The following is a 25,098-nucleotide window of genomic DNA, read 5'->3' as shown; positions in this document are numbered from 1 at the left end:
CTGAGGGTTCAAATGGAGATGGATTATCTATTTTTTGTTTGGAGTCATCTTGCAACCTCATGCTTTTAAATCGATAGCTTGTTTATGTTTTTTGTGGGGGTCACTTACCATTTGGTTCCAGTAATATATGCTCTCACCTTAAAAGTCGCCAACTAGCAGGTAATTTAGCGCCATCTGACGACCTGTAAAGTTTTGTGCAGAAAAGTGAACAGAGTAGAATGAATACGAAAGGAATGTCACTGGTTGGAACTTGCTGAAGGTGTTATTAAATAGTCCTTGTGATTAAACGCGCATAAACCCCCAGAAGTGTCACACATGACCTGTTTTCCAAAAGGGGGGGAATCGGTGTCTCTGTTTCGGCTAACCCCTCCTGGGCGGCCCCTCGGGGATCCACTCGCCGGGTCTGCTACACACTGCCGAGGGTCAGTGTGCGGTCCGCCGAGCGAGCCGCCGCCGCCGCCGAATCCGCTGTTGTGGCGTGGTCTTTTGTCGCCAATTTCCTCTTATTTTTTGTCTTTCCCTCGGCTCACTGCGCGCTCGCCAACATGGGTAAAAAGGAGGAAGAGGATATCATAAGAATTGCGAAGAAAATCGATAAAATGGCGCAGAAGAAAAACGGGGTAAGACGGCTGAAAAGAATGAATGCTGTTACCTGGCTGTCTTTTAGCCGAACAAGCGGAGGAGGAGGCGCTGCTAACGATGTGCTGTGCTACTGGAGACCTGGTTATTGGCTTGCACTGTCTGGCCGTTGACCGAGCGAGATTTCTTCTCCCAAATGGCCATCATTTGCAGACCAACATGGCTCTAGCACAGACTAATGTTGTTATTGTTAGCAGCAACAAGCTAACCTGTCTGTGTTGATGTTCACGGCATCAGTAGCGGAGCGGTTAGCCACAATGCTAACTCTTCTTTCATAACCGTCAAATCACGACTCTTTAAACTAAGATACATCGGTAGAAAGACGTACACAATTAAAACGATATTGAAATGCAAAGTATGTTGTATTTTAGCCGCCCAGTTCTTAGTTTGCCCTGTTGTGATTGGATGTTAGCTGGGTGTCCTGTTAGCCGCTCTTACTGTACTCTGACAATAACAATGCAGCCGAATACAAGAGCATCCTTTTTATTTAAAAGTGATTTGTTTCCTTTTTTCGTGAAGATAATATGCACTAGCTTAGTCTTTCGTTGTAAAAGCCCATGTGTACTTTAGTGTCTGTGGAAGTGCACACACACACAGCTCATAATCAGTGAAGCGAAAGTTACTCCATAGAGACATCCCAGTGATGCTGTGAGGTTGGAGAGGTCCCACTGGCGTCGAACCATATGTCAGGAACTGACAAGACCCAGTCATTTGTGCCTTTTGGAATCAAATGCAACATTATTGAGTTTTTGTATCTTTTTGTACTCATGCTTGACATTTTTTTTTTTTACATTTTAGAAATCTGTTGCTTTGATTTTTTGTTAATGAACTGTTGTTGTTTTTCTTGTCTCTATAGATTCAAAATTGTGATACCATAGTAATAACTTTTTTAATCCACAGGCAGGGGCTTTGGACCTACTTAAAGAGCTACGATCTGTCCCCATGACGTTGGAACTTCTTCAGGTAAGTCATCTGTCCTTTTACCCAAAACATTGCAGTGAAGTTATGGATGGGCGATCTGTGAGCATGTATAAATCTGCGATATTTAGAAAAGCACTGATTAATAAGGGTTTGATGATCGTCTCAAAATAGTTGAGCATCACAGGGACCAGATCACGATTCGATCTTTATCTTGATATCGCTCAGTCATAGGTGAAGTATATTGCATTCATTGAAACTCATTCATTGCTCTCTCCCTACAGTCTACCAGAATTGGAATGTCCGTTAATGCCATTCGAAAACAGAGCACCGATGACGAGGTGACTTCACTTGCAAAATCATTGATCAAGTCGTGGAAGAAGCTTTTGGGTAAATATATATTTTGTTTTTTTAATGCTAATTGCGTTATTCTGACATAAAGTGTTTATCTTAGCAAGGGGTTGTTAAAGTGGTTCAAGTCCTCATCTGTCGCTTAGAGTAGTGGACGTTTCACCTATAGTTTGCTACCTCTAATTACAAATTAGAATGGTGACAAAAGGTGAAACATCCACTACTTTAAAGCCACAATGCGTAACACATCACCCAATAAATATAATAAAATACAAGTATTTCATTATCTGTTACAGATATGTTTTATTGTTGAAAAATACCTAAATGACCAAACAAACATGTGTTCTTGTTGTGAGAGGCTCCCCTCAAATAAGACCTGGCGTGTAACCTTTCCGGGAGGGGGGACGTCTCCAGCTCGTCTCCATGGAGATGTTGACTAAAGGCAGCCAAATATGAGATTTAGGTCCTTACTTAATCCATACTTTGATTATCCTTTGCTAAAATAAAGAAATTCTACTGAAGCATGTTTTGTGTTGGCAGTGGAAAGTGTTACGCAGTGTACCTTTAAATTACTAGTGCATGTTAAGCTTAAGCAACCCTTTTCTACGATTAAAACTGCCCACAGAACCGCTGGTTGTTTAATGTTTCTTGGTTGTTTTGCTTTTCAGATGAACCAGGGTCTGGTGAAAAATCTTCGGAAGAGAAGAGAAAAGAGTCGCCCGCCTCTGCCTCTCCGTCGCAGGGCAGCCCGGAGGCGAAAGAAGAAAGGTAAAAATCATAAAAAAGTATCTTGTCCATCTGACCAAGTTCTGTAACATGTTGCCCTTTTTTTTGCCTCACAGCAGCTCCAGCAGTAACTCGAGCAGTAAGAGTGAGCCCACGGAGATGGCAACAAACACATTAATCAACACCTTTCCCCGAGCCCCCGGCACCTCGGACTCCATTCGGATTAAATGCAGAGAATTACTGGCCAATGCTTTACAAACAGGAGGTAATGACAACTGACAACAATAAGCAGTCTGTTATCATTATTGCTATAGTTGTCATTTTAATTCTACTCTGTCTCTTTTTTCCAAAGATGATTACATTGCTATTGGTGCTGATTGTGACGAACTTGGTGCACAGATTGAAGAAGATATCCTTTTGATGACAATTTAATATCTGTGACGTGAAGCAACAAACAGGGCTAAGCCTTCAACGTGGGCGTCCCCAGACAGGGCCTTGGCTATTAAATATATTCTATTTAAATGTTCTGCTGCTGATTGCCTGAATTGAATTCCTTGACTTGCCATTACTTATCTTTCATGAGTTTAAGAACACAGACATGAAATACAAGAATCGAGTTCGGAGCCGGATCTCGAATCTGAAGGATATGAAGAACCCAAACTTAAGGAGGACTGTACTGTGTGGAAGTGTCACCCCAGAGAGGATGGCAAAGATGACTGCAGAGGTATGTGACACCTTTCAACACTGATGCTGCAGATGTGTGTTTTGAGTATATTAAGGGATTGATTTACAGTGATTTGGTGAGTAAACAATAATAGAAAATGAGTGCTGTCCAAATTATCGCGAAAATTGCAGCAAAAGGTGCTGAAAGGTCGAATATGAAACAAGATATTGGAGATAAGCCTTCACTGTAAATGACCAGGTCAAGGGAACAAACAGCATAATTCCCAAAAGTTGTCCAAATGTTCGGAAATACCCGCCACAACTGGCTCAGGATGTAAACAAAAAGCCAACTCTCCTCTGCTTCAGCAGCACAAACACACACGTGATAATCAGCTGTTCGAGTGTTACTGCACTTTAGAAACACCTTTCCATAGTTTGTTCATCAAAACATCTGACAGATAATGAAGCGGCAACATATGTTTTGATGACATAAAACCTATGCAGCATAATAATAATAATATATAATAAATAATGATTAAGTTGATATTGTTTTGTATTATTCAATGTATTTATTTAATGCAAAAGCATTGTGAATGTTTACAAGTTCAAGTATTAAAAAGCATTTTAAATACAAAAACTAAAAATATCAGATGTTTTTTTTCATTAGATAAAAATGTGAGAGTAATTGCGATAAAATATTTTGACATTGGACTGCGCTAAAAATATATATATAATGGATGTGGTGTGCAAATTAAAGTTTAAGTTAACTCTGTCTGGGAGAAGCAAAACAAAGCTTTGATTAAAGCTTTTTTTATAAACGTAACACATTACAGATGTCACGATTCTAAATATTTGATTATTGTGAGGAAAAAATTGCAATTTTACAATTATTCACAATGATCAAAATTAAGGAAGAAAATACTAAGAATTTATCAAGAGAAAGTGAACATTTAGACAGTACAGTCTAAATGTTCACAAAGAAAAAATGTACATTCTTTTATTTAAGAAGGGTTGTTTTAATTGAAAATCTGTTGAGTTTCAGCCTATGTATCTTTTATCTTTCTGCTTTTACTCTTAAAAAAAAGAGAAAAAGAAAAGATTTTTTTTAAGTAATTAACAGGCAAATAATATTAATATTAGCCCTATATAAAGGAACCAAATTGGTGTGGATGTTTTCAAAGGATTTTCTATAATAAGATGTTCATACTCTGATGAATTCACTATAATTACAAAAGAGTTGTAAACCTATCAGCTGACGTCCATGTGCTGCCTCGCATAGTTTCACTTTTGTTAATGCCACAACATAAGAAATGCACATGGTTCTTTACTCTGTGCACGTTGGATTATTGAATCTGCTGCTGACTTCATACGTCAGAAAATACACAATGTGCACCTACTGCATGTTTGATTACTTTCATTTGCTGCTCCTCTGAACATCCAAAATGGCTTTATATTGAGTCACAACTTTGTATTGCTTGATATCTGGCAAATGTGAAATAAGCAGAATAAAACATCAAAATACACTTGTTATGTCATTAACAAATACATGATCAGATATGTTGAGAAAATAATCCCTCATTCTTGTTTATATTATTAAGGAAATGGCCAGTGATGAGCTGAAAGAAATGAGGAAGAATCTGACCAAAGAAGCCGTAAGAGACCACCAGATGGCCACCACAGGAGGCACCCAGACTGATCTTTTCACTTGTGGCAAATGCAAGGGCAAGTGCTGCACCTACACGCAGGTAAATAAAGTCATTTCGGTCTTCGGCATTCATGATGCTGTTTGGTTAGGATTCAAGCTGAGAAAATTACTTTATTTTGTTATGAATCAATCACTTCCTCCCATTGCCTCAAATGTGATCGAAAGAGGCTTGTGTTTTCACTGTGGTTTATATAGCCCTCATATTGTATTTTTTTGCCTATGTTTTGATTGATACTGAACAATAATACATTAGTGTTGTTTATTTGATCAACACTTTTATGGTATTTTGTTGAGGATTGGCTAATAATATTGCACTTCCAGAGGCTTCTCATCAAAAACCCAACCTTACAGATTTCCCATGTCAGTTTGTTTTGTCTCTCAGCTCATGGCATGTTATGGAGTCTGTGTACTTCCAGATAAGAATTATAAACAATTACTTGCATTTAATCTGAAGCCTTATTTCAGCCATTTGTGGCTTCTGCTGGGACGTGCCTGGAACACCTCCCCAGATGGCTCTCGGGGGAAGTGTTCCCTGCATGTCCCATCGGGTGGAGGACCTTTGTTCCTCCAACTTGTCCAAAGCCAGGATTCCCCTGAAGTGTGCATGGATAGGGGAGTCTGGGCATCTTTGCTGAGACGGCTGCCTCCCTCCATGACCTGGCCTCGGATAAAGTGGATGCACGAAGTTTGCGTTTTACTTCTACTCATTTACAGACTGTTTCATTGTCCCCTTTCAGGTTCAGACCCGCAGCGCTGATGAACCTATGACCACGTTTGTTTTCTGCAATGAGTGTGGAAATAGATGGAAGGTACGTTTATTTTTTTTCTGTTTTTACTCTGCCTTTCAAATTGGTTATTTATCCTTTTGACTTGGGTTGTTCGGATGTTGTTGTTGTTTGAACTACACATGGAGCTCAGTTATCCCACATCAGACTTCTCGGGGGGTAAAAATGATTAGAGTTTAAAAGAGTGATGGCTACTAATCAGCTTTGTGTTACAAAACATCTAACGCGCTTTGGTCACACTTTATTTTACACTACCTTGATACATTGTACCAAACTAAATTTAGTACATTGTAATCTGCTTTGTATCAATCTGTAATAACTTGTACCTATGTAGTTCATACAGTATTAGTACTTTGGAGTTGCATAATGAAATAAGACCTTAGGGTTAGAGTTAGGGTCTTATTACATGATGTACCACCAAACTACAAAAACTAATGATTCTATTGTGTATGTAGCACATAGGTACAAGTTAATACAGATTGTTGGCAGGTTCGATGTATCAAGGGTTGGGTAAAATAAAGTGTTTCCCAAACTATTTTAAAGTGAAGATACAAGGCTAAACCGAAAAGTTATAAGAGCATTTTGCCGTCTTCTTTCTTTTGCTATGGCCAGCAGTTGGCACAAAGCTGATTAGCCTCCGATACGGCTTTAAATTCTTCATATATATATTTTTTTTTTAGTGATTAGTCTGTAAGTTTGCAAAGTAAGGAGCGATAAAGTGAAATTTGAAAGTAAAGGCCTTCCTAGTCTGCAAAATGAATAGCGCAGGTCCAGGAACAGAATTTTCAAAAGTAAACAATCAAGCTCCTCCCCCTTCCCTCCTGATTGGACCTGACAGGCCGGTTCACAGGAAAAACCCGTCTCATTGGTCAAAGTGATATCCCGTGGATTCTGATTAGTGATCTGAAATCAGCAAAGGGAGGGAAATTTTGAAAAAATATTATAATTTGATGAACCCAGGCGGTCAATTATACACAATCTTTTACATTTGTGAAATATTTTCATCACTTTAAGTCTATGGAGATTTTGAATGGGATTTTTTAGTTCCTGAACCAGTAACAGAGATGGGTGGGATTGTTGAGCTCCATAGCCCTACAAAACGATCATTTTATTATTTGTTGTAATCAGAGGGTGATATTGAAAGGAAAAATACTGTAATTAATGGGGATGCAACAGTTCTCAAAACTATATCTTCAATTCAAATATGTTCAATATGAATGGTTGGAAGATTGTACATGTGCGACTAATAGTGTTTTCAGATGTTTCCCTTTTCAAAGGTCTTTAAGAGCTAAGAACGTGATTGTTTGCACTAGAATAAAAAATAAAACCGGCATTTCATTAAATGTGTTAAATCAAGATCGTGACCTTCATGTCGAAATAAGTATCGAATCGTGACTAAAGTGAATCGTTGCATCTCTAATTAATGTAGAATAAGTAATGTGACAAATTAAGAAGCCAAACCAGTTGAGGTGAAGCTGCCACATTTTTGTTTTTGTATTAACTTTTGCCTGTTGCTAATGATCTTTCTCTGCTTGTTCCTTTCAGTTCTGTTGAATACGCATACACCTTTATGGCACTCCTTCGACAAGTAGCAAAAGTCCCGGACCAGATCTTTGTTCTGTGTGGTACTTGGTACACACAAAAGTGTAAAGACGCCACTGCAGTTACTGCTCAAATTGTTATTGATACTACTACGCTGTTTTTAGAAGTAAGCCGAGTGTCATTGCCCCTCCAATTTACGAGATCTTTTACTATTGTTATTAGTTGTTCTTCACTGTCATATATATATACGATTTGTCTTTTATCTGCATTTTTATAAGTAGTTTTAACACATTGACAATGTTGTTTTGCTTACCCCGTCACAACATTACATTTTGTTTATTTAATTTCCCAATAAAGTGTAATCCATTTGATTAAACAGTGTCTTCCACCTTTGTGAATCTTGCGTTTTACACGAGTGACTGAAGATGACATGAAACAAGTGAGTGTGAGGGGAAATATGTGCATTTGAGCATTGGAGGGATGTTTAACACATCAAAGTGAATGCAGATGTATGTAGATCAAGGCAGGGACACTGTGATTGGGGGAAGCGGAAGACACAATTGTTGACCTTGTTTTTTTAATTGCCAGGTGCAGGCTCTCTATGTTAATCGGATGTGGCGAGACCTCTCATGTGTTTACTTATGTGGACAGCTGAAAATCCACTGTTGAATCAGTACGTTTTACCTGGAAGTAACAAGTCCCCCTGAGATCGCCCAAATCTCTTGATGGAGGAGTCCAGGTCCCAGAGGGGAACTTATTATACATGATTTTAGTGACGGGGAAACCAGTGCACCTGGAGAGATCATGCAAACTCCACACTTGGATCCATGCAGAGGATCAAACCTGGGACCTATTTAAAGGCTCTGTACCTGATTCTTAACAGGGACATGTTTATAGACACATTTCGCAACTTGTAAGGCCACTTTTCAGGGTCACGGTCACAGAAATATTAGAAAAGTAGCCTGTAAGCTAATGAAATCCCTACAAGTGCTTTATAATTGGATGCATCATGTTTTTTTTCCCACAAAGGTCTGAGTGTACAACATACTAAAAAGACAAAACTGATTTTGTTCCACTACAAGACCGGGGCTATTTGTCACACTTTTTTTTCTAGAGTTTGCTGCTCATCAACAGAAAATCCCACAAGAGTCAGACCTGCGTTAAATGAAAGCTTGAACCCTTGACCTGAAGTAGACCTCGCTCACTCTATCATATTGTCATAAATAGTTATGTACCGTCAAGCACAACAAAATCCACTGGTTGGTTGTCACTATTGTTTTCGATGGAGTTTTTTATGTGTTACTTGAAATTTGATAAACCTTTGTAACTTCTTGCTTTTTGAGACAGTCGCAGTGCAAGATGTATTCATGACACTCATTTGAACTAACTGTTGATTTTTTTTTTTGCATGAGCTATGTAAAATGTACAAATTCTCTAAAATGACCCAAACATACGGCCTCTAGAAAAGCTAATGTTAAAAGTACAGATACCTTTATGCTTTACGATGCACATAATATATTGAGTCACTTCAGAGTCAGTTAATTATTGTGCTTTATTTTATCTCAATCAAAATGCCCACAGGTCTCTATTTCTCAGAGTAGCAGAAAAAAAAACTATAACGTTTACTGTAAACATTCACATTATTTGTTTTTTCAAAAATCTCCAGTAAACTCGGCGCAAAATAACACATTTGTTTTTTTTAAATAAGTAAACAAAAAGAAAATATTTATAGGCATCGCTCCAAACCATTGGAGTTGATCTGCGCAGTGTATCCCAACAGCTCAAATTGCACAAAAATTCATATAAGTTTAACTCTGTAAGACAAGTCCGTAACGCCACACACACACCGATTGGCAACCATTTCAGATCAACAAGCCCTGTGCAGTGGTCTGTGCCCTCTTTGCAAAACCTACTGTGTGGTCCAAAGTCATGGTACTCCCAATATGGACTTTTACAGCCACAATATGGAGTAAAGTAAAACAACACATGCAGTTATTTGGCCAATGTTAGGGACAGTTTTCCTTTAGAACAACTGGCCTCTCGCTTCAATAACCACACTATAAATGTACAGATTTAACGATGCACCTTTCATCAGTAACCAAACCTTCCCTATGCATTTAAAGGGGCAGGCCACCGTTTTTCAATACTGAGATATGTTCTTACCTGGGCTTAGACGAGTTGATGTGTAACTGTCTGGTCTTTGCGCGTGCACTGAGTCTGAAGACTGAAGACTGAAGATGTTGTTAGCATTTAGCCTCTCCTCCTCTCCTCTTAGGGGCAAAACGGGGGTGAAGTTAGAAGCGACCAAGCTTTAAAGTGATCGTCTGGAAGTCTAAATGTTTTACACATTTTATAAAATGTGCACACTTGACCAGCTAGTCTTGCATTTTGATATTATTTTTTGTAAAGTCCATCCTTCCCGGATCCCAGCAACTAACTATAATATCCTCCCGCGTTGACCAATGAGACGAGCTTTTCTAGTGAACCAGCCTGTCAGATCCAATCAGGTAGGAGGGGGAGGAGCTTGATTGTTTGCTTTTAAAATTCTGTTCCTCCTTCAAGAGGAGAGGAATTTGATTATTTATTTAGAAATTTCAATCTACTTCTCCTCACTTTACAAACTTACAGACTATCACTTTAATCGACATGTTTAATTTTGTGTAACTATACTTGGATAGTGTAAAAGCTCACATAACTGTATTTAAATAGGGAAAAACATGGAAGAGCTTGGTCGCTTCTAACTTCACCCCTGTTTGGCCCCATAGAGGAGAGGAGGAGAGGCTAAATGCTAACAACATCTTTAGTCTTTTTGCGTACGCGTAAAGACCAGACAGGTACACATCAACTCATCTAAGCTCAGGTAAGAACATATCTAAATATGGAAAATCAGTGGCCTGTTCCTTCAATACTGCCTCTCTTTTAACATATCTTCATCTACTACAATGTATCCCGAAGTCAAGAGACAAAATCAATTTAAAAATGGTCTTATCAAGGACAAAGTTCAGGCTACTGCCAAAACAATACTGAAATAGGTCAATGTTCCACTCAACCTATTGGATTTAACTAAGTTTTCTCACATAAGTTAATGCTCCTGAATGTGTTAAATGTATAATGTTTAATACTGTTTAATACCCTGGTGACTGGACCTTTATGGGTAAAAATAAATAATTGAAGGACACTACATAACAACAACTGAACCACAGCTTATTAAAAGTTATTGAGAGCCGAGTGCATGGTTACATCTGTATTATATGGCAAAATTAACTCCAACTGTTGCCCGTGAGAAAGATGTCACAAAATTGAATGTAAAGGCACTTCCTCATCATGTCTGAGGATCTTGTCTTTGAGTGACGAGTTGGTGAGGCAACAACATACACAATATCAAAACAACTGTTATAATAAACACAAATCATTATTGGACACTTGGCAACTCCAATTGTAGAGAATGGAAACGAGAACAATAAAAAGAGACGAGTTAAAGACACAGTTTTAAATGGCGGCTTTGGTGTTGCTGCTAACCTGGTCTGACACAAGCTATTACTTTTTGACACATGGGTTTGATGGTTTAATTCAGCCTGTAGTACCAGTAAGTATGTGTACTACGTGCTGGTCTCAAGCCTGTACGAGTAACTACACCAAAGAACGTGAATCACAGCCCACTACTGTTACATGTTTAGAGAAGATGAAAAACTGCATAAATCTGTGAATAATTACTCGCTACTGGAAAATCTTGATGCTTAAAGGCGCATTATGCAACTTTTATGCCAAAAAAAGCTGATATTTGAGCGTATTTGACCTTGTAGTGACCCAGCGGCTGTATGAGTGGTCAGCGTGGCGCCTTTATTTTCGATCACAGTGGCCTCGGCGAAGGTCCAGGATCAATTGTTGTGTATGTTTTCTGGTGAGAGGGTCCATCTGCAGTGAAAACCTTCCAAACAATTGATCCTAGAGCATCTTAGAGACCACTGTGATGGAAAGTAAAGGCGCCATGTTGAATACTCATACACCTGCTCGGTCACTACAAGGCCAAATACACACAAATATCAACTTTTCCCACACAAAAAAGTTGCATAGTGCACCTTTAATACCATTCAAACCATCGACAAGATCAAAATATGGTCTGGGTTGTTTTGAATCAAAGAGTTTCACATGGTTTGAAATGTCCTTTGGGAAGAGACTGGACATGAGCTTCATCTAAGCTGCCGCCACAATGTAACACTTGTGGATGACTGAGAGCTCACACAAACAGCTTTTAAACCAGTTCAGTTTTAAACCAGTTCAGGTAGAACAGAAATATACCTTTTAAGAGTTCTGCTCTACCTGAAGGGGTTTAAAAGGTGTTTGTGTAAGCTGATGGTAAACTCAATACAGGTAGAGCAGAAATCTACCTATCACCACGTCATAGAGGCAATTCATTAATACTGTCTGTTATTTGACTTGTTATAACACTCAAATTATAAAGTCGGTATGCTCCTCGCTTTAGACAAAATTATCGTGTACTTTTCACTACTTGAAAATTATAGTTTTAAAATGGCTCACAAAAGCAAAAGCCTTAAAAATGCAAGAGGCCAAAAAGGCAGAAAATTACATAAGAGAAAACAGAGCATAAAACAAACTTAGCGAAATATATTTGTAAGAAACTCTTTTAGTTCAGCGAAAAACCTCTAATCAAAGGGGGGAAAACATATTTATGCTAAAAACTTGTGCTTTGTTCCTTTGATTCAGTCAGTAAAGTCAGTCACCTTTGTCCTGCTTACAAAATGGTACAGATCTACATCAAGGTGAATCCCGTTTCCTCTGAGTAAAGATCGCTCCCCAAATCCTCCATTAACCCCCCCCCCCGGATCTTCTTAAGACTTTCAAACAACATCGAACAATGAACTGGAGTTGCCAAGTCAACAGAACCGAAGATGTGAGGCGTGTGAACCCATAGGTGAAAACGTACAGTACCCCACAAAGCTGCCGGCAAAAGTAGAGCTAACGTGTGTAGCCTTTTTGACTCGAGCTTTGATTTTTATACGCATTAAATATATACTAATATAACTCAGGCGTCTCCACATTTAAAATACTCACTTATTCATTTTTGCTATTTACAAACTCATAAATATATAGATATAGTCTACAGTAGGAATCATTTATACCCCTAGACAAGCATACAAACCATAACGGACCATAAAAAACGTCAAATAAAATAGATTGTTTCTATCACAAAAGAAACGGAAAAGAAAAACTCATAAAGGTAATGTTTTCCTTTGGAGTGATTTGCTATGTTGATCTTGTAGCAGTACTTGTGATGTCGAGCCCTCGGGAGAAGTCGTTGTTTTTTTTTCTTCGAGACCTGAGTGACTTCGGTCAGGTGCAGATCACAATAGCGCTGAAATCCCTGGTTTTGAAAAGTGGCCAGGCGTAAAGGGCCCTCTTGTAATCCTACACTGAACATACAAATGAAATGTTTTTTAAAAAGAAGTATTTTTTGTTTTGTTTTTTGTTTTTGTAAGAGGAGGAGGAGGAGGCGGGACGGGAGGTGGAGGTGGAGGCAGGTGGTCTAGGATTCGGGACTCTGCTCTGATAGTGTGTTGAGCAGGTTTTTGTAGGCCTGGGAGTTCATGTAGCGCGGGTATGAGTCTCTTTGCATTAGCGTGTAGATCTGCAGCTGCGCGTCGTCGAACGTTTGAGAGGTGGGCTCGACCATGTTCCTGTTTATGGCCTCGCGCACCCGGGAGTCCAAACTCACCTGCAGAGACGGAAAGGAGAAGGTAATTAGTCTGTTTAAAAACTAGCAAAATCATTACATCCCAAAAACTCACATCATAGTGGTGTGAGCTCATCACAATGTAACTGCATTAAAGCAGTACTAAGTAACCTGTTTACCTTAATAAATCCTTTTCGTAGTCCCTTTGGAGGTAATACAAGTTAATGGGATGATTGGGGGGGTCTTTCATTTCCCCCTGGTGTCTCTGGCCAGAAAACCACAATTGTAACGTCGCTACCGCCAGGTCGGAGCCACCAATACACACTAATGGTTTCACGAAGAAGATGCTAACAGGCTAACTGCGGGCTAGCGCCACTTTAACAGTATTTACAGCCAAGTTTGAGTGAAAAAAATGATCTCCATTGTGTCTTTGGATGTACAATATCCCTCTCTCCCTTTGTCTTTTCTGTCAGCGTAGTATTTATTCTCATGGATAATTAATGAGTAAAAAAATGCAACATGCTACGACACCTGCAGTGGCGCTTATGGCCTCTAGGGGCATGAGCTACTTAGTACTGCTTTAAAGAGAGAACAGATATTGTGTCCTCAATAACATGGGCCTGCCTACAACACTGGCTTTGTTTACATGCAGACAAAACATCTGATCATAATAGGATTTCTGGAGTTCTCAGATTATTGAAGAGACATGTAAACAGCATATAATCTGATCTCTTCCTGGTCTTTCACACATGTGCCTAACATAACCAGGAAAAAAACGCAAAAAGGAATATGTTGTGAGTTTGAGTCCTCACTCTGATTATTTACTGAATTTTCTCTCCATTCTTGTCACCTTTACACTGAATAGAAATTAAACTATAGTTTGTGCTATTTGTGTTTTAATTTCTTCGGAAAACAATAAACGATGAACCGGATTTGAACCCTTGACCTTTCAGTAACTAATCCTGTGCTAAACCCACCAAGCATCAGAAGCTGCTGCCACATGGACAGCGGTTTGACTCTAAATATGGAGGCGCAGTCATTCTCCACCTGGTTCTGCAGGTGGGTCTGATTTAAGGGAGGGATGGAGACATTTCAGTTGAATGTAAAAAAAATTTTTTTTAAATGATGTATTTTCCTCCCCCTACATGTTCCAGCAATGTCCTAAGATGTAGAATGAGCCCAGACCTATTCATCACAACTGCCTCTAAAATCCTGCCGTCATGCACAAGCTTCATATAGAACCTGCAGTGACACGTATGACCTGAGGTGGCAGTAGTGAGTATAAAATGGCCAACTTGCATCTAGCCCCTTTTAATAGGTTAGGTCCTCATCCAAATCCATTCTTTGATTTACCCATGGCAAAACTAGCATTTCCTGTCTAGCTGGTCATTAGGAGCATGTTTTGTAATGCTGGCAACAGTGTTTATTTATTTGAGAGGATAAATGCACCAGCTCAATTACAAGAGGGTCCTCAATCTTCTACAAAGCAAAGTTGCCTTTAAAAGCTGTTTTGTTATTTTGGGCGATTGGAAATAGCTGAGTGAAAATACTACTGTACTGTATGTGCACGTAAACGGCACACTTCTATAAAAGGTTTTAGAAACGTGGGTCATTGACAGTGCACTGACCTCTTTCGGTGACAGGATAGAGATGTAGTCTTCGTATATGACCCGCGCCTTTTCCTCTATTGAACCCTTATTGGTCTCTTGGCAGAACTCTTCACAGGCTAACCAGAACAGCATGTTCTCCTCACTGAACTCTGTGCGGAGAAACTGTCTGAAGGCGTTCCTGCCGGCCGGACAGCACATCAGCTTATCAAAGGACTGGCCCCAGGAGCGCACCTCGTCCAGCGTCGGCTTCGGGCTGGGGAGGACAGACACAAGACATGGGACTCCACACATTGTTGTTTATGTCTAAATACTAAAATGTAATGATTAGAATGATTGTAGATAGTGTCAAAAAGCAACTAGTGAAGCAAAGCAATGTTTGTATGGCTTACTTACATACTATAATTACTATCATATTTAGTATCTATTACAATAGATATACTTCAAATACAAGTGCTGCTACCACTACTATTATGTGCCATGACTCCAAAAGTTAATTTATGAAATGCATGTGTTGGTACTGACCACTCTTCACAGTCTGGGGTCCCCTCTTTGACGTCATAGGAGCCTTTTCGATTCCTGTCATCCCTGTCTTCATTCCTATGGACAAAGACACATATGCATATTTAAACACCTCCATTTCAATTTCATAAGCCTGTACTAATATAAAAATACTAAATGCATTTGTTAACCAACTTTGTGCTGTAAATATAAATACTCTACATTACAGATATTAGTACATTTCAATTCGCCCAGCTCATAGAGAGATTTAATTCCTCAACAGAAACCCCTAGGGATTACTGCTTAATCATCACTAGTGTGACTCCGGAGGGACGCACCAGGAGCAGCTACAGCAGCAGCACCAGCAGAAGCAGCAGGCGTTGGAGGCTCGTGGGTTGTGTCCCGTCTGGGCCTGTCCCGCCGGTACAGCAGCGCCTCCCGCCACAGCCGACTCCTGCTGCACCGACATCTGCCTCTTTCGCATCTCCATCCGCTCTGATCCCATGGGCTGAAGGAAGCGCCGAGGGAGAGGACAGGTTACGTTACAAAACCGAGAGCAAATGAACTGGTTACACACACAAGGGCAGCGGGTCTCAAACTGTGGTTCTGGTACCTGTGGAGGAATGGAGGCTGGTTCAAGACTGCAGGTCAAGAGTTTGTTTATGTCTTATTTATGTCCCACTTTTGACACTCTTCACTCTTAATGTTATTGTTTATTATGGGTTACTTACTTACTTAATACAACCGTGCTGTTCTGTAAAGGACTATGGATTACTTTGTGTATCGTGCTCTACAAATAAACTTGTTGCTTTGTCTATAACGGCTTCTGTCATGGTTTACTTTCTTGACTTGATATTAAGCCATACTTTTCGCCTGGTCCTGCTTATGTCTGGTGGTACTTTAACATTCCCGTGTTTCAAAAGTTTGAGCTTTTAATGTTTAATGTTTCACAACTTTCATCTTTGCTTCGATGGTAATGCTAACAGCATTTAGATACTTCATGCAGTTTTTAATGCACAGCCTATTTTCTCAAATGCCTACTTTCACAATAAGCCTAAGGAGGACAAAACTAATTTGATTTTGCTTCAGGGCGAAAATCGGGCACAGGGCCTTTGGTCCTTGATGTGAAAAGTTTGAGAGCCAGTGCATTAAGTTAGACCCTGATTGATCACTACTGAACAAAATGACAATTTGAGATTTCAAATGCAATAGATATCATTGCAATATTATGCCCCATAATACACACTTTATTTAATAAAAGAAAAGCTGGTGATGATAAGGCATTTATTTACTTATTATTTACACCAGTCCAGATGCCCTTCTTCTCACAATCAGGAATGTCTGTGTGTGCCTTGCCTGTAGGCTGGTGCTCACTTAACCCAGTGCAGCAATGCCACAACTGCACCGTATACACAGCATACACTGTAGGAAATATATTATTGAGATTTTCTTTTATGCATATACCAGTCACAGTATTTGGCATAAACCTTCCAAATAACCATGTAGCAATGGATGAACTGTAAAGAATGAAAAGTGAGGTTTGTGGAGATTTATGTAAGAGTATTTCAGTGAGCTTTATTATCTATCACATTCTTAGTGATAGTTGTATTACTCTAACATACTATGGGGGGTCAGAATGGAAGAATTAATATTTAAATACTGGACTCCCATCAATTAACAGGGCATTCTCAGTGATACAAACTAACATGCCAATGACAAAATGCTGTTCGTACAGGCAGACCGTGAGTAATCTTCCTCTATTAACAGCTTATAACAAGGTCTTATTGTTGATCTGCGATTACGGTTTAAATCAGTGGGCTTTAGGCGGGCAGACTGTGGACAACAACTCAAAGGTTGATACAGAAACAATTACTTTTTATCAACAGATATATTTTCACTACATGCATGCACTTAAAGTCTCTGCCATTGTGCATGCCCATAGTCGAGCAGTTTTCTAAATGCAAGGGGAAATGTTATGAAGATATCCCTAGGAAAGCATCTGCATGGTGCCGGTGAAGTAAAAATAGCCAAGGGTAGCACTAGGTGTGCTGTCAGACCAAACCTGAGCAAAAACCCGATGGAGTATACAATACACTTCACAAATTAAAAATTAATGCAAATGACCAATCCCGTGTGACAACAATTTGCATGTTCAGATTTAAAGTGCTCCAGATGGTCAGAATCGGTGCAGGCATGCATGTTCCTCTGGGTAGAAATAAACTGTCCTTGTATTGGATAGCCTACAATGCATTTCATAATGGACCTTTCATTGGATAATATAGCCAAGCTCAAACAGAACTGCAACTTCTAAAAAGCCTTTTCCTGACTGTCAAACCTGTAGAGCTGAGGTAGCAGTCTCAGTGGGGTTTTGTGGGATACATTCAAGTAAAGGTGATTGGAGCTACAGAAACGTTGACCAGTTTGTCCTGCAGATACTGGCTCTTCAGTTTGCTTAAGGGGACAGTAAATATTCACACTCTCTCATTTTGGGTGGCTGGAGATGATTTGATTGAGGAAGAGAGGACATGCACAGACACGTGACAGCTAAACACTCGGCCACTTCACATATGCCTTTGATATTGGACTGTATCGCCATAAAAACAAATGCATGTCCACCTCAAGAACCGACTTATATTCACAACATGCAAATACAAGGCAAATCTGATATAATTAAGTGGCAGTTACTTGTAATTCTTTGGAATATTTATCAAGAAATGTCTTTTCTCCCATAACATGTTATTTATTGTTTAGTGGGTCACTCGGCAGAAGCAGTCCAACACTCGTGCCATTTCAGTGGAAAAATGAATCATTATGATCTGTGCTGCTGGATTGGCTGCAGCACAAACTCTGAAACATCCCAATGCACTAATGCATTAAAGGATTTCATTGAGAGCTAGTAGGAACACATGACATGGCGGAGAAGCTAATGCACGTTAAGTCATTATTAGATGGGCATTTAATTAGAGATCTTCAGTGGAAACCGCATTATTGATTTCAATTGGGAAGTGGGTATAGGCCTGTGTACAGTAGCTACAAATCGCTTTGGCAAATTCACTGATCTCAACAAACGTGTGAGCCCCAAGCCAAATGCTGTCAGATCGTTCTCAAATTAAAAGACCCACTGTGGACGCCTCTTACTCCACCTGACACGAGAAAACGAGGCTTGAAAACGCCAGAAAATCGGAGTCATATGTAAGAGATGGGGGGTATAGGAGGCGCAGCTTTGCCAATGTAACCCCGCAGCATCCTTCTATCTCACCTTTTCTGTGAATACAATACCATTTGGTTATTGCTCTAAAATGGATCCGCGCGGGCTACACAGGCTGGCTCGGTTCGGTTCGGTGCGTCTCTCTCTCTCGCCGAATGCCATTTTCGTGCGCGTTTTAAAGTGAAGGGTATTTCCAATCGCCGTGGCTTGACTCAATAGCTATAGACGGTGCGATGGGGGTGGGGGGGTGGGGGGGGGTTGGGGTGGCCCGTATCCATTCAGCAGGAGAAATTATGCTAACACAGAACCCAACATCCGAAAATCTCAGCGCACAGAAAAGCCGCGGTGGACGCCGATGTTCGCGAGGCGTGAGACGGACCATTCAAAAACCTTTACGACAACTTCCACATCACACATCAGCGGATCACGCAACCCCATCGCGCACGAAAATCACAGAAAAGGGGGGAAAAAAAGAAAAAGCACCGTGCCTAGATCTGTTGAAAGCCCCGCTGAACAGCCACAGTGACATGCCACCTCTAAAACAGCGCCAGGAAACGACTTCGCAACCTCCCCCCCCCCCACCCCCCGCGCGCGCTCGTCAAATGTCCGCGCGACGACACACGGCTTCTTTTTCTTTTTTTTTTTGCTTTCAGGTACTTACAATTTCACCATGTATGCACAGCGAGAAGAAGGTAATTCTTTGCCTTGATTACATCCGATGATGGCACATAAGGCTTTTTTTTTTTCTTCTTCTTCTTCTCCCCCGACCGGCTGCTTCGAGTCAGTGCGCATGCGTGTGGCGCCCGACTCGTAGTAGCTCAGCGAGGAGCGTTAATAGAGCCCTATGGTAAAAAAAAAAGCAGGGTTCACAGCGCGACCTCTACGCTGACCCATTGATTCATGTCGCAAAACTCTACACATATCACCCGTGGGGTATTCATTTTGGGGGGTGTTTGGGAGCAACAACTCTGGCGACAAAAAACAAATCTACAGCGGGAGTTTTCGCTCGGGTCGCTGTCCGTGGTCCTGAAGCGCTCCCAGAACCGTCCGCTTCCCCCCTCACCCCCCCTCACCCGAAATGGCCGCGCATCTACACCGTGTAGCCTATTTAAAGGCACCGAGATCGTTTTGTGCTGTTTCTGACTATATTTATCTCAGCCCCCCTCGGTCTCCTTCCCCAGTCCTTCACAGATGACTGGCGTGTGCTTTGCGATTCACACTAAACTGGCCTGACAGAGTGGATGTGGAGGGTAACACTGCCACCTGATGGACAGAGGGGTAGTGGCACCAATGTTCTAGTCTGATGGTAATAATCTGCTGGATACATAAAGTAGCTCATGAATATATACACAAAGAGGGGGGACGTTTCTATATACGAAGGCACATACCCACTGCTCATAGTATGTCTATAAAGCACCTTGCTAATAATAAGAACTTGAACTACTTAAGTATAACAATTCAAAGCATGTTAAAAATCTACTTCTTTAAAAAAGTAGTAGCTAATGAGCATAATCTTTGCACACACAGCAAACACAAAACATGCCACTGAACAAGAGTATATTACTGTATGCTTCTATGAGCACTGAATCTAGCAAGATCATACTGTACTAAAATAAATAAATAAAAGCTTTATTCCCCTGCTTTTATTTCATAGTTTTGTGATAAGTAAGCACCAGAGGGCACTACACACTCAGTAGCCAAATTAGTGCCAAAGATGCTTGGGCTACTGCATCTGCATCAACATGAGTCATCAGTTCTCCCTTTCATTATTTTAGATACAAGCCTGAGCCTATTCCAGATGTTTCGGGTATTAGGCGGGCTACAGCTTTGGCAAACCTCACAAATGTAAGTCATGTTCAAATCAGTAATGAGTTGTGCCTTTATCCTTGATTTGAAATAGTTAAATGTCCTATATCAGGCTTTATTGAGGCTTTTACAATAACGTTTAGCTTTAGCCTGATGTTGGACCTTATAGCCTTGAAATGGTTTGTTGTGTAACTGAAACAATGAAGAATATCTTTACGTTTGATATTTTAAAATCCAGGTATTAAATCCCAGTAGAGGGAACATTTCCTCTTTTTGTACACTGAGGACCAGGGCAACACTTAAACAGATATAGCAGCAAACAGACTAATCAGTTCATAGAGGAGAGTTTGGCCATGGACAGAACAAGTTATTCTGAAGGTGTTGAGAGACTAAGGCTGCGCTCACTCTTGTCTTCAGAAAGTCCCTAAAGCGCGGTTCATTTGTGTAGTTTGAGTGCACAGTTCCAGATGTTGGTCCGGTTGAAGGAGGTTTTACCTTTTATTTAATGAAGATAGAAAACAACAACAGACATTTTGAATTCTCTCAAATCATATGCTTTTTTTTTTATCATATTGTTTCATACCGCTGGATTTTGTTCCCCCTATTCCTCCACAGTGAGCGTACAACTGCTTTGGCTTGATATGAAAACTGTGCTTTATGATTATGTAATCAAGCCGCGGCTTTATTCATTTGTGCAAGTGTGAGCACAGGCCAGCGGAAGCACAGAGACCACTCCCCAAATGTGCTTGGGCACAGCGTGGTTCGATGGTAACATTCCATCCACGTGATGTGCACTGGAGTGTGGACTAAGGATATAAAACTTATAACAAAATATAATATATTTATATTATATATATAATATATTATAACAAATACATTTAAAGTCACTTGCATTATGCAATGGGAGAACTGTGTTGTCTCAGGACACAACAGTAATACGCAATACCTGGAGTGGGGATTTTGTATTTTTTTTTTATCTGACCTTTATCTAACCAGGATAAAACTCATTGACATGAAACATCTCTTTTCCAAGAGTGTCCTCGCCAAGGGGCAGGGCAACAATTTCACATACTAGTTACATTCGTTCAAAAATAATCCACTTCATCACCAACTATTTTAGCTTTTTTGATTTTAGCTTTAGAAAAGGGGGTACGTGGAGTCCCTCTGAAGGGTTCAAGGGGTACGCAAGACAAAAAAGGTTGGGAATCACTGATATAGATGTACGGAGCCCAGCATGTGATATCTTATACAGTACACACACTACACATACATACAGTGTAAATGCTACCAACATGGCTCACTGCACATTCACACACTTCATTTAATGCCATCGTCTTCTGTGCTCCAATTATGCAACAGCATCCCGCAAAATAGCTTCAAATGTGATTAATTCATGCTGTACATGCAAGTTGTTGCATAGTTTTGGTTATAAAATGTGGTCTGATCTTCATCAAAATCACAAGAATGAGTAAACAGTGTCTGCTTAAACTAATGTCACCCAAACATTACATTTGATCATATTTTGAATGGCCATAACGTGTAAACATTCACAGGACAGGTAGGAACAAGTAAGTGAACCCAGGGATATCGCTGACCATTCCTCTTTACAAAACTGCTGCACTTCAGCGAGATTCCTGGGTTCACTTACTTCATTCTTGTAATTTTGATGAAGATCAGTCCACATTTTATGACCAATTTAAGCAGAGATGTGAGAAATTCCAAAGCGTTCGCATGCATTTTCCTCCCAGTGTAGTTTAATTATCTGAACAGAAAGCAGATTTTCTTCTTCACACCAAACATCTGGACTGAAGGACAAGTGCAAGTCTTTCCGATGCATGATTAAGAGGATTGAAATCTATGCGTTGAGTGTAAGGGTATTGCGGTACAATTTCCAACATGGCAGGACATGCGGGAACTGAAGAAAACTCGTGACACTAATAAATCCTACTTGACTTTGAAGGTGAAGATGCTCAATTTCGATTTAAAAGTCCTTCAACAAATTAGGTTTACTCTTTTTAGACTTCAGTGTGTGTTGATACGGTCACATCTTTGGGTAATCATTCAAGTAAGCACTCAAGAAAAAAGTAATCCACATGGAAAATGACACACACACACACACTACAAAAGGGGCCTGATGTAATAACAATATCCTCCAGCAAATGTTGTTAGGAGACCTTATTGGCCAAACTGTTTCACCAAATGCTTTAATGAGCTTTTACCATGCCAAAATATAATGAATTTAGGAGCTAAATAGGCACATTCAATGATTCACAACTAGCAAGCAAAGATATAAACACATAAGTATCGAGAAATGCTAATGCAATTCATAAATAACATCCTTGACCACCGCCATTTGTCATGGTCGATGCATGTGCTCCTGAGGCCAAGAGAGATTCTGCACAAATAAGTGTAATTAGCTTTAGATACTGTATTAAGTGCTTCAAAGCTTGTGTCTGGATTTGTTGTTTTCTGGCTATTTGCCCATAACAGCATTGCTACCATGCGAGCAATACAAAAAAAAGCACATGTTATATTTAGGCCAGTAAACCTAAATAAATCACGTATGAATATGCTTAACTTTTAAGTGCTGTATTTATGGACAGACAATGTCCAATCAAGAAATGTTGTGCTTTGTCCAGCCCAATGCAGTGGAAAATGGATTAGAAATGTCGGCCTACATTGATTGCGTTTTGCGTTATTTGTCATTTATTTAATTATTCATAAATAAGTAGCACTTAAAAAAACATTGGATAATGCTGGTTAATAGTAATTGTTTATGCTTCATGTTTAGTGCTTTGTCCTAATCTTTAAACCGGTAAACACGGCACAGGTGCTGTATTTGATCGGCATCTGCTGACTTCTATTTATACCTTAGCTGTGCCCGTGACCCTAATTACCCCTTCACTTGCACCTTCAAAACACACATTAAAACACATATACAGTCTTTCTCCCTTCAATTAATATTGGGAATGGTGAACTTGTCTTCTTTCACTGTAGTAAAGTTTTATTTAACTTTTTTCCTAGCTCAAGACAGCACATGACTCAGTTTATTTTTAGAAAGCCTGTTATAGATTCATCTTATATTACAGTAATTGATTTGGTGCACACGCTGTGGAACAAATCTGCCCCGTGTCCTTTGGGACTTTGGTGAGTTTATAACCACACTATCAGTCTATTTAAAGTCACACCATCTACTTTAATCTGCTTAGGCCTCGCTCAGACAGGAAGTACTTCCCGAAATAGAGATTTGGCAAGAACCAAAACATAGTGTTCCCGTTGTTGGAAAAAAAAATGCACGCGAACACAAAAACAGAGGAATTAGATATGTATACTATCACTGTATTCACACATTTCTTTTATGTATGGGTATCAATTATGTGTCCACACCAAGCCCTGTCAGCATCACTTCCCCCATGTTAAACCACTACTCACTATTCAATACACTAATGGCTTTAGTAGAAATAACAGTAAAATATCTCAGCCTTAAAGATAAGATATTTGGTGTTATTTTAGCTGAATCAAATGACTACTGTACAGACTTTACATTTTTTTGTTGTGCCTTTTCTGTTTACATAGTCTTAAAAACAATGGGGCTAAATCTAATCAGAAGTAGTTTTCATAGATAAAGCTACAGTAACACTGGAACCTACAGAATCAGTTGTGTAGCCTATATACTGTACAATGAAAACAATCCATTGGCCGCAAGTGGAGCCTTGCTGGACACTCTTTTTTTCAACATTCATTCACTTCTCATAATGTAGCCACGGCTGCCATGAGGCTGACTTGAAGAGATATGATTGCTATACTGTATGCAGCCATAGCTATGGCCACTGTCAATCATTCGCAGACATTGATTCACTATAGACTTGCCCACAGACTCAGTAATAGTTGTGTATATGTGTCTTTTTGTACTTCAGAGTGTATTGTACTTTTTTATTCAGACTCCAAGAAGAAAAGCGACTTCTCAGCTGTGCTAATGGGGATCCCATCAATAAACATCAACATTACCAACCTTACATGTGTAGCTGTAATTGGCGGAAGTCATATCTCTTTCAGGCAGCTGTGGCTACAGATGTGAATGAGTAATAATTACTGATAAGAGCTTTGAGAAACTTGCTACAATAGTGTATTGTAGTTCGGGAAATCTGAGTGTTTTGTGCTGCTTGGAGCCTTTCCGGACTGTTATAGATTCTTGCAATAGACCACATACACACAGTAAACCAGACTGTATCGTGACAACATTTTGGTTGGCACTGACTATAACTTTGAGACACACACTTGCAGTAACATGAATACCTTTGTTTGCACTGTGTCCATACCTCAAGGCACCTGATCTCCTGCTCTTCCCGTTCTTGGTCATTGTAGTTGACAGGGTATCCCGCTCCACACTGACAGGCCCGGGCCAGCCCCCTCACCCGCTGCCACATCAGGGTCTTGGAGTGGCGGACGCGGCGCACCGTGACAGTGGGCCGGATTTCCCACTGACTCACTACTCTAATACATGGCATGCTCCGACTACAAAGTCTGATGCCCCTGCCACCGAATCCGAAGACGGTCATAAGAAATCAACTTTCTTCTCCAGTGAGTCCAGCAGCCGGGGTCTGTTGTGAAGCATAATGGTAGAAAAGACATAAATAAGAATGGAGTGACGAGTGTTTTGAGGAGGCAGAAGGACAGAGAAGGATTAGGACAATGTGATGCCGATTCTTCCCTGCTTTACTGCACCGGCTTAGGCCAGATTAAGTCCGAGGTCTTAGTGTCTGTGTATGGGAGAAACACAGAGGCCAAGACGAGAGTGCAGCTTGTACAACGAGTAATGACTCTTGATGAGTTTCTGAAACAACTTGTGTCTATATACTATAGAGCCTAAACTGGAATTAACACCAACAACATACCCATGGCATATGCAGCATTGTGTAGATAAGTTGAAGTTTACGTTATATGTCAGTACTGGT

The 25,098-nt window shown here is 40.1% G+C and overlaps 2 protein-coding genes across 2 annotated transcripts; one reads left to right on the top strand and one right to left on the bottom strand.

Moving 5' to 3' along the window:
- Nucleotides 1-399: 399 nt before the first annotated feature.
- tcea1 (transcription elongation factor A (SII), 1) lies at nucleotides 400-7,661 on the top strand. Its single transcript, XM_079569256.1, has 10 exons — nucleotides 400-620; nucleotides 1,540-1,602; nucleotides 1,842-1,947; nucleotides 2,577-2,676; nucleotides 2,751-2,899; nucleotides 2,987-3,043; nucleotides 3,204-3,358; nucleotides 4,896-5,042; nucleotides 5,740-5,811; nucleotides 7,333-7,661. The coding sequence occupies exons 1-10, from the start codon at nucleotides 546-548 to the stop codon at nucleotides 7,339-7,341; spliced, it is 933 nt and encodes a 310-aa protein (XP_079425382.1). The 5' UTR covers nucleotides 400-545; the 3' UTR covers nucleotides 7,342-7,661.
- A 4,507-nt stretch (nucleotides 7,662-12,168) lies between these two features.
- On the bottom strand, nucleotides 12,169-19,134 carry rgs20 (regulator of G protein signaling 20). The gene is made up of 5 exons (XM_079568594.1): nucleotides 18,999-19,134; nucleotides 15,468-15,637; nucleotides 15,154-15,228; nucleotides 14,650-14,884; nucleotides 12,169-13,063 (listed from the first exon to the last, which is right to left on the bottom strand). Exons 2-5 carry the CDS (start codon nucleotides 15,632-15,634, stop codon nucleotides 12,875-12,877), a joined length of 666 nt encoding a protein of 221 aa, XP_079424720.1. The 5' UTR covers nucleotides 15,635-15,637; nucleotides 18,999-19,134; the 3' UTR covers nucleotides 12,169-12,874.
- Between the last annotated feature and the right edge of the window lie 5,964 nt (nucleotides 19,135-25,098).

The sequence above is a fragment of the Gobius niger genome (assembly GCF_951799975.1).
Source record: "Gobius niger genome assembly, chromosome: 13".
NCBI classification, from domain to species: domain Eukaryota; kingdom Metazoa; phylum Chordata; class Actinopteri; order Gobiiformes; family Gobiidae; genus Gobius; species Gobius niger.
This window is presented reverse-complemented; position numbering and strand designations above follow the sequence as displayed.

What these genes read in the sequence shown, in the direction of transcription:
- tcea1 (XM_079569256.1), top strand. Translation starts at nt 546, where the DNA reads ATGGGTAAAAAGGAGGAAGAGGATATCATAAGAATTGCGAAGAAAATC. An exon ending in CCGGAGGCGAAAGAAGAAAG is followed by an intron (nt 2,677 to 2,750) that starts GTAAAAATCATA and finishes TTTGCCTCACAG; the next exon opens with CAGCTCCAGCAGTAACTCGA. An exon ending in CAATGCTTTACAAACAGGAG is followed by an intron (nt 2,900 to 2,986) that starts GTAATGACAACT and finishes TTTTTTCCAAAG; the next exon opens with ATGATTACATTGCTATTGGT.
- rgs20 (XM_079568594.1), bottom strand. Translation starts at nt 15,634, where the DNA reads ATGGGATCAGAGCGGATGGAGATGCGAAAGAGGCAGATGTCGGTGCAG. An exon ending in ACCCCAGACTGTGAAGAGTG is followed by an intron (nt 14,885 to 15,153) that starts GTCAGTACCAAC and finishes TGTCCTCCCCAG; the next exon opens with CCCGAAGCCGACGCTGGACG. An exon ending in CTATCCTGTCACCGAAAGAG is followed by an intron (nt 13,064 to 14,649) that starts GTCAGTGCACTG and finishes CCGTCTCTGCAG; the next exon opens with GTGAGTTTGGACTCCCGGGT.